Here is a 13,533-nt window from a genome sequence, read left to right as displayed (position 1 = left end):
CACCTGGCCTTTTTTTTTTTTTTTTTTAATGGCATTTTGCTCTGTCACCCAGGCTGGAGTGCAGTGGCACTATCTTGGCTCACTGCATCCTCTGCCTCTCAGGCTCAAGCGGTTCTTCTGCCTCAGTCTCCTGAGTAGCTGGGACTGCAAGCGTCCACAACCATGCCTGGCTAATTTTTGTATTTTTAGTAGAGATGGAATTTCACCATGTTGGCCAGGCTGGTCTTGAATTCCTGGCCTCAGGTGATACCCCACCTAGACCTCCCAAAGTGCTGGCAATACAGATGTGAGCCACCACACCCAGCCTAACATGGCATCCTCTAAAGGGGGACTTTGTCTGGGCACAGTGGCTCACACCTATAAACCCAGCACTTCGGGGGGGCTAAGGCAGGTGCATCATTTGAGCCCAGGAGTTTGAGACCAGTCCGGGTAGGGAGACCCCATGTCTACAAAAAAACAAAATTAGCCATGTGTGGTGGTGTGTGCCTGTAGTCCCAGCTACTTGGGAGGCTGAGGTGGGAGGATCACTTGAACCCAGGAGTTGGAGGCTGCAGTGAGCCATGATCGTGCCACTGTACTCCAGCCTGGGCAACAGAGCAAGATCCTGTCCCCACCACAGAAAGAAAAAAACAAAACAAAACAAAAATGCAGGACTCCTCTCTGTTGGTGGCGGGAGGAGGAGAGGTCAGAGACAGCCTCTCAGCCATCCAGGCTGATTCACAAATATCGAACATTCACGAAAATGTCAACACAGTGACCTAGAGTCAGAGGGGAAGAGGGAGTGTACAAGAGGGGAGTTCCAGGCAGAAGGACCAGCAGGTGCAAAGGCCCTAAGCAGGGACCAGTTTGGCTCCATAAATATTTGTCAATGAAAGATAGAAGATTCTAGAAAGAATTGATTGCCCAGAATTGGCCATGGGGATTTGGAGGCGGCATCCAAGCTGGTCACGGAGGGGGCTGGGGGCCAGAGGTTGGTAGGTGGGATGAGGTGTGGAATCTGCAGGCCGGGAAGCCGGCTTCAGTGAAGACCTGGGCTGGGTAAGGGCCCTGAGCTATCCCAGAACTCGTCTGGGAATTCTGAAGAGGAAAGGTCCCGTAACTGGCTGGGTGCGGTGTCTCAGCTTGTAATCCCATCACTTTGGGAAGCCGAGGTGGATGGATCATAAGGTCAGAAGTTCGAGACCACCCTGGCCAACCTGGTGAAATTCATCTCTACCAAAAATAAAAAATTAGCTGGATGTGATAGGGGGCACCTGTAATCCCAGCTACTAGGGAAGTTGAGGCAGGAGAATCCCTGGAACCCAGGAGCAAGAAGTTGCAGTGAGCTGAGATCCTGCCATTGCACTCCAGCCTGGGCCACAAGACTGAAACACTGTAAAGAAAAGGTCCCATAAGTGACTGGGGGCGGCGGCTCACATATGTAACCCCAGCACTTTGGGAAGCCAAGGTGGGTGGATCATAAGGTCAGAAGTTCGAGACCAGCCTGGCTAACATGATGAAACCCCATCTCTACTAAAAATGCACAGATTAGCCTGGCGTGGTGGTGGGTGCCTGTAATCCCAGCTACTGGGGAGGCTGAGGCAGGAGAATCACTTGAATCCAGGAGGCGGAGGTTGCAGTGAGCAGAGATCTCGCCATTGCACTCCAGCTTGGGGAACAAGAGCAAAACTCTGTCTCAAAAAAAAAAAAAAAGGTCCCTGTAAGTAGGGGAGAGGTCATGGTAGAGCTGAGGTACCCCAGACTTCGACCTTTGCCCACTCAGGGCTGGAAAACCACCAAATACCCAGATAACGGTCTTCCCTCCCCTGCCCCTGCCTGCCCCAGTGTCACTGGCCCTCAGCCCTGTCTCTCTGCTCTGTCCACCAATCAGCACCCTGGGGTGGGCTGGGAGCTGCCTGGGACTGTTTGAGCATCTTTTGGGAGTGGTGACAGAGCCACAGAAGGCTGCAGGCTTGCCCGGCCCCAGACAGCGCTGGCAGCAGGTGGATTTCCAGCTTGGAGCAGAGACTCCCCACCAGGCATCTGCAGATGGAACTGGATGGACCCATGAATGAGAATTTAGCTGCAGGAAAGGTGAGCCCTGCTGGGCCCCCAGGGGAGCAGGAGTCTATGCTGGGAAAAAGCCTCCCGAAGCTGCCAGAGCTGGAAGGAAACCCATCTCCACCCCCATTGAACGGAAAGACAGATCCAGAGGACGGGTGCAACCGGCAAAACTCTGTGCCTCTGCCCTGGGACTGCCCTTGTCTTTCTTCCGGAGCCCCCATTCCTCCCAGGAGTGGGCACCTGGGCAGGCGTGAAGGCCTCAGAGGCAAGCGGCATCCCTAGCGAGGGCCTCTCTCCAGCACTTTTAATTTTATTTTTATTATTATTATTTTTTGAGATGGAGTCTTCCTCTGCCACCCAGGCTGGAGTGCAGTGGCGCGATCTCAGCTCACCGCAATTTCCACCTCTGGGTTCAAGCGATCCTCCTGCCTCAGCCTCCCAGGTAGCCGGGATTACAGGCACGTACCACCACGCCCGGCTAATTTTTGTGTTTTTCGTAGAGACAGGGCTTCACCATGTTGACCAGGCTGGTCTCAAACTCCTGGCCTCAGGTGATGTGCCTGCCTCGACCTCCCAAAGTGCTGGGATTGCAGGCGTGAGCCACCGTACCTGGTATCTGTTTTTGTTTTTTGGCCAGGCTGGAGTGCCGTGGTGCAGTCAGAGCTCACTGCAGCCTCAACCTCCTGGGCTCAGGGGATCCTCCTACCTCAGCCTCCCCAGTAGCTGCGATGACAATTATGTGACAACACAGCAGGCTAATTTTTTAAAATTAGTTTCAGTAGGGATCGGGTCTCTCTATGTTGTGAGGGCTGGTCTTGAACTCCTGGGCGCAAGTGATCCTCTTGCCCCGGCCTCCCAAAGTGTTGAGATTACAGGTGTGAGCCACCACACCCAGCCTCTCCAGTGCTTTAAGAGAAATTGGCTCTCACACTGGAATTCTATCAGCCTCAAAGTCCAGATTGGCAAGGGGAGGCCCAGCAAGGGGCAGCGGCTGACCCAAGAGGCCGAGCGGCAACTGAACTTGAGCTGGAAGGGACCAGAGTTGTGTGCGCAGGGGAGGTGGGGAGGAGACGGGATGTGCGTGACCCTCACACCTGTTCCTTGCGCCCCAGATGGCTTCTTCTGCCTGCCCCATGGACCCCATCGACAGCCTGGAGCTCCTGGACCTGCTGTTTGACAGGCAGGACGGCGTCCTGAGACATGTGGAGCTGGGCGAGGGCTGGGGCCGCGTCAAAGACCAGGTAGGGAGCCCACTGCAGATACCCCGGGCCGCGGAGCTCCGGGCGGGCCACCCGAGGCCCCACACAGGTCCTAGACCCGCCAGAGCCCAGCCAGAGCTCTGCTCGGCTCTACAAAGCACTGATGGCTCACGGTGCTTGATTTTAGCAAGACACATTATTTTTCTTACGGGTGAGGAAATGGAGGTCCAGAGCAGCGTGGAAACTTCTCCAAAGTTGCACTGCAATTTGGAGTTAGGTTCAAACTCAAAATCGGGGCTTGCACCTTCCTGGCCGGGTTCAGCTCTCTCCTTCCTCTCCCTCCCCTCCTTCCTCTCCTTCCTTTCTCTTTCTCGTTCCTCCCTTCCTCCCTCCCTCCCTTCCTTCCTCCCTTCCTTCCTTCCTTCTTTCTCTCTCTTTCTTTCTTTCTCTATCTTTCTCTCTTTTTATTTTGAGATGGAGTTTCACTCTTGCTGCCCAGGCTGGAGTCCAATGGCACTTCCTCGGCTCAGCACAACCTCCGCCTCCCAGGTTCAAGCAATTCTGGTGCCTCAGCCTCCAGAGTAGCTGGGATTACAGGCATGCGCCACCACGCCCGGCTAATTTTGTATTTTCAGTAGAGACGGGGTTTCTCCATGTTGGCCAGGCTGGTCTCGAACTCCTGACCTCAGGTGATCCGCCCGCCTCAGCCTCCCAAAGTGCTGGGATTTCAGGTGTGAGCCACTGTACCCGGCCTCTCTTCTTTCTTCCCTTTCCCTTCCTTCCTTCCTTCCTTCCTTCCTTCCTTCCTTCCTTTCTTTCTTCCTCCCTCCCCTTACCTTCATATCCCGTCTCCTCACTTCCCTTCCCTTCCCCCTTCCTCCTTCCCTTCTTCCCTTCCCTTCTTCCCCCTCCCTCCCTTCCCTTCCCTTCCTCCCTTCCCTTCCCTTCCGTTTTCTTTTTCTCTCACTTGTCTTCCTCCATTCTTTCCTTTATTTCTCAGACGTTACTGTGTTATCCAGGCTGGAGGGTGGCAGTATGGTCACGGCTCCCTGCAATCCTGACCTCCTGGGCTCAAGCAATCCTCCTGCTTGGCCTCTGAAAGTGCTGGGGTTAAAGGTGTGAGCCACAGGGTCCGCCCTGGCTGGATCTCCTCTTTCTTTCCTTCCTTCTCTCTCTTTCCCTCCCTCCCTCCTTCTTCCCTCACCTCCCCTTCCCTTCCCTTTCCTCCTCTGTCACCCAGAATGGAGAACAGCAGCATGATCTCGGCTCACTGCAACATCCACCCCCCACCTGGGTTTGAGTGATTCTCCTGCCTCAGCCTCCCAAGTAGCTGGGATTACAGGCACTCGCCACCACACCCAGCTAATTTTTGTATTTTTAGTAGAGATGGGGTTTCAGTACGTTGGCCAGGCTGGTCTCGAACTCCTGACCTCAAGTGATCCACCCGCCTTGGCCTCCCAAAGTGCTGGAATTACGGGCGTGAGCCCCTGCACCGCGTGCTGGCTGGGTTACTGTGTTTGAGCCTCAACAGCATGGGAGGAAGAAGCATTAACTCCATCTTAAAGAAAGGACACGTGGCCCAGCGCGGTAGCTCAAGCCTGTAATCCCAGCACTTTGGGAGGCTGAGGCGGGCAGATCACGAGGTCAGGAGATCGAGACCATCCTGGCCAACATGGTGAAACTCCGTCTTTACTAAAAATACAAAGGTTAGCTGGGCACAGTGGTAGGTGTCTGCAATCCCAGCTACTTGGGAGGCTGAGGCAGGGGAATCGCTTGAATCTGGGAGGCAGAGGTTGCAGTGAGCCAAGATCACTCCATTGCACTCCAGCCTGGCGACAGAGCGAGACTGTCTCCAAACAAGAAAAGACATGACACCTAAGGCCGAAAGAGAGTGTCTGGTTTGCCTGGGGCCACACAGCAACCTAGAAAGAATGTGCGCCCCCTAATTCCTCCCCTCCCTGTCCACCCCAGCAGGTCCTGCCAAACCCTGACCCTGATGACTTCCTCAGCTCCATCCTGGGCTCTGGAGACTCACTGCCCAGCTCCCCACTCTGGTCCCCTGAAGGCAGCGATAGTGGCATCTCTGAAGACCTCCCATCCGACCCCCCAGACACCCCTCCACGCATCGGACCAGCCGCCTCCCCAGCCGGCTGCCTTCCTGCCCAGCCTGGCAAGGGGTCCTGCTTCTCTTACCACCCCTGCACCTCCTGTCCCACCACACCCCCGGGGCCAGTGGTCCAAGTGCCGGAAGCCTCTGTGACCATAGACCTGGGTGAGTTCTGCTGTGTCTCTGCCCACCACCCTCACCTTGTTCCAGGGCCCTTCCTCTAAGTGAGGAAATGGAGGCTCAGAGAGGTTTGGCATCTTGCCCAAGGTCACACAGCAATTTGGAGTTGGGCCCAAACTCAAACTTAGGACACGTGTCTCGATTGGCTATAGGGGTTTTCGTGCTCTCAGGGGGAGGCCATTGGGAGCCCATTTTCCAGATCATGAAACTGAGTCCCGTCAGGTCGAGCAATGAGCTAAAACCACAGAGCTGGGATGTAACCTTGGCAGGCAGCTCAGGCACCAGGCGTGGTGCTCACAAGCACAGCCTGAAGGCAGAGTCTCACCTTCTGTGTGTCTGTACCCTGTGCCCGGTTCCTAGTAGATGTTTTTTTTCTTTTTTCTTTCTGTTTTGTCTGTTTGTTTTGAGATGGGGATCTCGCTCTGTTGCCCAGGCTGGAGTGCAGTGGTGGAATCTCGACTCACTGCAACCTCCACCTCCCAGGTTCCAGCGATCCTCCTTCCTCAGCCTCCCAAATCGTTGGGACTGCAGGTGTGTGGACCCACCCAGCTAATGTTTTATATTTTTTAGTAGAGACGAAACTTCACCATATTGGCCAGGCCAGTCTCAAACTTCTGACCTCAGGTGATCCACCCGCCTCGGCCTCCCAAAGTGCTGGGATTACAGGTGTGAGCCACCGCGCCAGGCTTTTTTTCTTTTTCTTTTTTGATACGGAGTCCCCCTCTGTCACCCAGGCTGGAGTGCAGTGGTGCGATCTCGGCTCACTGCAACCTCCGCCTCAGGGTCAAGCGATTCTCCTGCCTCAGTGTAGCTGGGATTACAGGCACCTGCCACCACACCTGGCTAATTTTTTGTATTTTTAATAGAGATGGGGTTTCACCATGTTGGCCAGGCTGGTCTCGAACTCCTGACCTCAGACGATCTGCCCCCCTCAGCTTCTCAAAGTGCTGGGATTACAGGTGTGAGCCACAGCACTTGGCCTGTAGATGCTAAATAAAAATACATGAGGTTATGGAGTCCCAGGTTCCAGGTGCTCCTCCTAGATGTGGGGACAGCAGATCAGTAAAGATTTACTCCATAGATGAAGCAGTCCCGGTGGGCCAGGCAGTGCCCTGGCTGGAGATACCTGAGCTCTGGGTGTCCTTTGTTCCACGAGCCTTGCTGTGAGCTCTTCTTGATCCCATTGCAGAGTTGACAAAACTGAGGCTCTGACTGGGCACGAAGACTCACACTTGTAATCCCAGCACTTTGGGAGACTGAGGCAGGCAGATCGCCTAAGCTTAAGAGTTCAAGACCAGCCTGGCCAACATGGTGAAACCCTGTCTTTACTAAAAATGCAAGAATTAGCCAGACTCAGTGGAGGGCACCTGTAGTCCCAGCTACTCGGGAGGGTGAGGCAGGAGAATCGCTTGAACACGGGAGGCAGAGGTTGCAGTGGGCCAAGATCATGCCACTGCACTCCAGCCTGGGTGACAGAGCCAGACTCTGTCTCAAAAAAAAAAAAGAAAGAAAGAAAAGAAAAAAACCACAGCCCTGGAATCTCCTTTGACGTGATCAGTAAAAAAAAAAAAAGAAGAAGAAAACAACAAACAATCGTAAGACTCAGAGACGTGAAGTCACTTACTCAAGATCACTCAGCCTGCCCAGCTAGGATGGGCACCAAGGCTTAGCTGACCCGAAGTTTGTGCCTGTGGACAGCTTGCTTACTGCCTGCCGGGTACCAGGAGGGGACAGCCAGAGGTGAATCAGACCCTGTCCCCGCCCCTCTGGTGAGATAAGGTCTGGCTGGCTGTATGTCTAGCCTGCAGTTCTGTGTGATAACAGCCACTCCCTTTTGAATCACCTGGTGTCCCCTGACAATGTCCTGTGCCTGCCTTCCTCAGCCTTGTAGGACAGACAGAGCCAAGCCCTGTTGAATTTGGGTTCTTTCTTTTTTTTTTTTTTTGGGCTCAAGAGATTCTCCTGCCTCAGCCTCCCGAGCAGGGACTACAGGTGCGTGCCACCACACCCGGCTAATTTTTGTCATTTTAGTGGAGATGTGGTTTCGTCGTGTTGGCCAGGATGGTCGCGATCTCCTGACCTCATGATCTGCCCACCTCGGCCTCCCAAAATGCTGGGATGACAGACGTCAGCCACCGAGCATGGCTTTTTTAAAATTGTTTGAGATGAAGTCTTGCTCTGTCACCCAGGCTGGAATGCAGTGCCGTGATCTGAACCCATGGTACCCTCTAGCTCCCGGGTTCAGGTGATTCTTTTGCCCCAGCTTCCCGAGTAGCTGGGATTAGATGCCCACCACCACACCCGGCTAATTTTTGTATTTTTTGTAGAGACAAGGTTTCCCCATATTGGCCAGGCTGGTCTTGAACTCCTGACCTCAAGTGATCCACCTGCCTTGGCCTCCAAAAGTGCTGAGATTACAGGCATAAGCCACCATGCCTGGCTGGGTTCCCATCTTATAGCAGAGGGGAGACTGAGTCACTAGTGAGGGCTACCCCCTTCAGCCTAGGCCTCAGGAACTCCAAGCTTTGGCAGAAATCATATGAACATTGGGATTGATCACGGGAGACTCAGGCCGGGCACCATGGCTCATGCCTGTAATCCCAGCAGTTTGGGAGGCTGAGGCAGATGGATCATGAGGTCAAGAGATGGAGACCATCCTGGCCAACGTGGTGAAACCCCATCTCTCGGGGTGTGTGCCCCTGTAGTGCCAGCTACTCGGGAGGCTGAGGCAGGAGATGAGCTTGAACCTGGGAGGCGGAGGTTGCAGTGAGCTGAGATCGCACCACTGCACTCCAGCCTGGCACCTAGTGACAAAGTGAGACTCTCTCTCTCTCTCTCTCAAAAAAAAAAAAAGAAAAATCATGGGAGACTTGGTGGAGGAGGGGGTTGGAGGCTGGGAGCTCAGGATTCCCCCCATCTGACACTCTCTGTGTCTCCGTCCCCACCTGCCCTGGTCAGAAATGTGGAGCCCTGGAGGAAGGATCTATGCTGAGAAGCAGGCTGAACTGCTGGGCCTGTCACCACGATGCAATCTCACGGTGAAAGATCTGCTGCTTTCGGGCAGCAGCGGGGACCTGGTGAGCACCCCCACACCCTCCCACGATGTGTTGCAGCTGGGAGGGCCGCTCAGGTTTGGGGGAGCCGAAACATCCCCCATTTCGGAGACTGGAAAACCAAGTCATAGAAAGGTGTGGGATTTCCCCACAGTTAGAGACCATTCCAGTCCTGGGTTCACTGTCGCCTGGGCTTGGCGTAACAACGGCAATTAAAAAAAAAAAAAAATGCTAAAACTAGGTGGGTGCAGTGGCTCACTCCTGTCATCCCAGCACTTTGGGAGGCCAAGGCGGGCAGATCGCTTAAGCTCAGGAGTTCGAGACCAGCCTGGGTAACACGGTGAAACCCCATCTATGCAAAAAATATAAAAATTAGCTTGGCATGGTGGCATATGCCTGTGGTCCTGGCTACTTGGGAGGCTGAGGTGGGAGGATCGCTTGAACCCAGGAGGTTGAGGCTGCAGTGAGCTGAGATTGCACCACTGCACTCCAGCCTGTGCAACAGAGCAAGACCCTGTCTCAACCACAAAAATGGGAACAAAGTTAAAACTGGCGAGGTACCTGCTATGCGCCAGGCTCTCTTCTGATGCTTTATCATCTTAAAAAGATTTTTTTTTTTTTTCTTGAGACAGACTTTCTGTCTTGCCGCCCAGGCTGGAATGCAGTGGTACCACCTCAGCTCACTGCAACCTCTGCCTCCCGGGTTCAAGCAATTCTCATGCCTCAGCCCCTGAATACCTGGGACTACAGGTGTCTGCCACCATGCCTGACTAATTTTTGTATTTTTAGTAGAGACAGGGTTTCCCCATGCTGGTCAGGCTGGGTTCAAACTCCTGACATCAAGTGATCCACCCGCCTCGGCCTCCCAAAGTGCTGGGATTACAGACATGAGCCACCATGCCCGGCCTTATTTTATTTTATTTAAAGTCAAGGTTTCTGTCTGTCACCACCACTGCCTCAGACTCCTGGGCTCAAGCGATCCTCCTGCCTCAACCTCCCATTTTTTTTTGTATAGCTGACATACAGAACAAATATACAAAAAAATGATACATTTATAAATGCCAGTTAACAGCAGTTCAAGACCAGCCTGGGCAAAATAACCAGACCTTGTGTATATATATATATTTTTTTTTTTTCTTTGAGACGGAGTTTCACTCGTGTTACCCAGGCTGGAGTGCAATGGCGCGATCTCGGCTCACCGCAACCTCCGCCTCCTGGGTTCAGGCAATTCTCCTGCCTCAGCCTCCTGAGTAGCTGGGATTACAGGCACGCGCCACCATGCCCAGCTAATGTTTTGTATTTTTAGTAGAGACGGGGTTTCACCATGTTGACCAGGATGGTCTCGATCTCTTGACCTCGTGATCCACCTGCCTCGGCCTCCCAAAGTGCTGGGATTACAGGCTTGAGCCACCGCACCCGGCCGACCTTGTGTGTATTAAAAAAAAAATTAGCTGTTGTGTGTGGCGCACACCTGTAGTCCCAGCTACTCGGAAGGCAGAGGCAGGAGTATCACTTCAGCCCAGGAGGTCGAGGCTGCAGTGAGCTGTGATCACATGACCAGACTCCAGCCTGGGAGACTCAGTGAGAGCCTGCGTCTAAAAAGAAAAAAGTTGGGCCTGGTGGCCCATGCCTGTAATCCCAGCACTTTGGGAGGCTGAAGTGGGCAGATTGCTTGAGCCCAGGAGTCTGAGACCAACCTGGGCAACATAGTGAAACTCCATGTCTACAAAAAAAATACAAAAATTAGCCAAGCATGGTGGCGTGCCCTGTAGCCCCAGCTACTTGGGAGGCTATATATGTGTGTGTGTGTGTGTGTGTGTGTGTGTGTATGTATGTATATATATGGAGAGGGAGAGAGAGAGAGAGAGAAAGAGAGAGAGTCTTGCTCTGTCTCCCAGGCTGGAAGGCAATGGTAAGATCTGGGCTCACTGCAACCTCCACTTCCCAGCTTCAAGCGATTCTCCTGCTGCAGCTGCCCGAGTAGCTGGGATTACGGGTGCCCGCCACCATGCCTGGCTAATTTTTGTATTTTTAGTAGAGATGAGGTTTCATTATGTTTCCCAGGCTAGTCTCAAACTCCTGAGTTCAAGTGATCCACGTGCCTCAGCCCTGCAAAGTGCTGTGATGACACACGTGAGCCCCGCGCCCGGCCTGGGATGATTGTGTCATGATCTAATGACTCTTTCATTTCCCAAAGGCCCTGTACCTGCCGTCATTCCTCTGTTTTCTTCCCTAGCAACAGCATCACCTGGGAGCCCCCCACCTGCAGCGACCTGTGGCCGGGCACTGTCAGGAGCTGGTGCTGACTGAGGATGAGAAGAAGCTGCTGGTGAAAGAAGGCATCGCCCTGCCCATCCAGCTGCCGCTCACTAAGGTGAGTCTCAGGGGACTTCCAGCCCCAGGTCTGTCTCCCCTTCATGCCCTTACCTGCCTGTATGTCCCACCTTCATTTATTTATTTGTTTAGAGGCAGAGTCTTTTTGTTTTCTTTTTTTTTTTGAGACGGAGTTTCACTCTTGTTACCCAGGCTGGAGTGCAGTGGCACAATCTTGGCTCACTGCCATCTCTGTCCCCTGGATTCAAGCGATTCTCCTGCCTCAGCCTCCTGAGTAGCTGGGATTACAGGTGCTCACCACCATGCCCAGCTAATTTCTTTTTTATTTTTAGTAGCGATGGGGTTTCATCATCTTGGCCAGACTGGTCTTTAGCTCCTGACCTCATGATCCACCTGCCTCGGTCTCCCAAAGTGCTGGGATTACAGGCATGAGCACTGCCTCAGCCTCCCAAAGTGCGGGGATTCCCTCGTGATCCACCTGCCTTAGCCTCCCAAATTGCTAGGATTACAGTCTTACTCTGTCACCCAGGCTGGGGTGCAGTGTCCTGACCTCAACTCACTGCAACCTCTGTCACCCAGGTTCAAGCTGTTGGAAACAGATGTTGGAAACAGATGCTTGGTGCCACAAAGAAAAATTAGGACTGAGACAAAGGGTCTTTCAGCAACACAATTTTTACTTCCTGGACTGCAGGAAGGATACACTTACTAGCCATCTTGCCATGAGAATACCCTTCTTCTGCCTCAGCTTCCCGAGAACCTGGGACTACAGTCGCCCGTCACCACACCTAGCAAATTTTTGTATTTATAGTAGAGACAGGGGTTTCACCAGGTTGGTCAGGCTGGTCTCGAACTGCTGACCTCAGGTGATCCGTCTGTCGGCCTCCAAAAGTGCTGGGATTACAGCTGTAAGCCACTGTGCTGAGCCTGACATTCCCAGTTGAAGACATTTATTGGTTGGGCAGGTGGCTCACACCTGCAATCCCAGCACTTTGGGAGGCTGAGGCAGGCAGATCACCTGAGGTCGGGAGTTCGAGACCAGCCTGGCCAAGATAGTAAAACCCCGTCTCTACAGAAAGAAACAAACAAAAAAGACATTGGTAGACTTGAAACACCTGCTGTCTTCAGGGAAAGGTGCTGTTCCCAGAGCTGACCACAAGGCGGCGGCAGTGGTACCCGTTCCCGCAGTTCGGGGGGTGGTTGGTTATTTTACACTATTGGGAGCTGGGAAAAGACCCTCAGAACCCAGGCGCCTCCCGGAGACTCTGCAAGCGTTTGGGGAAACGGTAGTTTCCAGTCATTAGAATCTGCCTCTGTGTCCTTGGCTCGGGGATGTCTCATATGGAAAATAGATGCGGTGAAGTTGTTGGCTAAAGGTTAGGTAAAGTTGTGGGGTCAGGACAGTAGGGACAGTCCCACTTTACCCAAGTGAAGAGTTTATTTTAATATTTATTTATTTATTTATTTTTGAGACAGAGTCTCACTCTGTCGCCAGGCTGGAGGGCAGTGGCGTGATCTTGGTTCACTGCAACCTCCGACTTCCAGTTTCAAGTGATCCTCCTGTCTCAGCTTCCTGAGTAGCTGGGATTACAGGCACCTACCACCATGCCTGGCTAATTTTTGTATTTTTAGTAGAGCTGTGGTTTCACCACTTTGGCCAGATTGGTCTGGAACTCCTGACCTCAGGTGATCCGCCCACCTTGGCCTCCCAAAGTGCAGAAATTACAGGCATGAGCCAACTCACCTGGCCTCTTTTTTTAAATTATTTCCGACAGAGTCTCCCTCTGCCACGCAGGCTGGAGTACAGTGGCTTTATCTTGGCTCACTGCAGCCTCCGCGTCCCAGGTTCAAGCGATTCTCCTGCCTCAGCTTCCCAAGTAACAGATTAGGGTCGCACACCACCACACCTGGCTGATTTTTTGTAGTTTTAGTAGAGACAGGGTTTGACTGTGTTGGCCAGGCCGGCCTTGAACTCCTGACCTCAGGTGATCCGCCTCCCTAGGTCCCCCAAAGAGCTGGGATTGCAGGTGTTAGCCGCTGTGCCCAGCCTTACATTCCCATTTGTAGACACTTATAGGTTGAGCAAGGTGGCTCGCACCTGTAATCCCAGCAGTTTGGGAGGCTGAGGCAGGCAGATCACCTGAGGTCGGGAGTCTGAGACCAGCCTGGTCAATATGGTAAAACCCCGTCTCTACAAAAAGAAACAAACAGAAAAGACATTAGTTCCTCTTGAAACACCTGCTGTCTTCAGGGGAAGGTGCTGTTCCCAGAGATGACCACAAGGCGGCGGCAGTGGTACCCGTTCTCAAAGTCTGGGGGGTGGTTGCTTATTTTACACTATTGGGAGCTGGGAAAAGACCTTCAGAACCCAGGCGCCTCCCAGAGACTCTGCAAGCGTTTGGGGAAAGGGTAGCTTCAAGGCACTAGGAATCTGCCTCTGGGTCCTTGGCTCAGGGATGTCTCATACGGAAAGCCGATGGGATGAGGTTGTTGGCTCAAGGTTAGGTACAGTTGTGGGGTCAGGACAGTAGGAACAGTCCCACTGTCCCCAAAGTGAAGAGTTTATTTTAATTTTTATTTATTTATTTATTTATTTATTTATTTATTTATTTATTTATTT

The 13,533-nt window shown here is 53.0% G+C and overlaps 1 protein-coding gene across 3 annotated transcripts in view; it reads left to right on the top strand.

Moving 5' to 3' along the window:
• The first annotated feature begins 1,902 nt into the window (after positions 1–1,902).
• The window catches only part of CREB3L3 (cAMP responsive element binding protein 3 like 3), a 21,213-nt gene continuing 9,582 nt past the window's right edge, over positions 1,903–13,533 (top strand). The window contains exons 1-5 of one of the 3 annotated variants that reach the window (XM_032252242.1): positions 1,903–2,073; positions 3,156–3,284; positions 5,214–5,514; positions 8,488–8,606; positions 10,819–10,956. In XM_032252242.1, coding sequence (XP_032108133.1) covers positions 2,029–2,073; positions 3,156–3,284; positions 5,214–5,514; positions 8,488–8,606; positions 10,819–10,956 — 732 coding nt within the window. In that variant the 5' untranslated portion in view covers positions 1,903–2,028. The remainder of the gene's footprint in view (positions 2,074–3,155; positions 3,285–5,213; positions 5,515–8,487; positions 8,607–10,818; positions 10,957–13,533) is intronic. The other 2 variants (XM_032252240.1, XM_032252241.1) reach the window with 2 other exon arrangements.

Source organism: Sapajus apella, unplaced genomic scaffold, assembly GCF_009761245.1.
Source record: "Sapajus apella isolate SASKATOON/1434 unplaced genomic scaffold, GSC_monkey_1.0 scaffold77, whole genome shotgun sequence".
Taxonomy (NCBI): domain Eukaryota; kingdom Metazoa; phylum Chordata; class Mammalia; order Primates; family Cebidae; genus Sapajus; species Sapajus apella.
The sequence above is the reverse complement of the archived record's forward strand: the minus strand, read 5'-3'. Positions and strand labels throughout refer to the sequence as shown.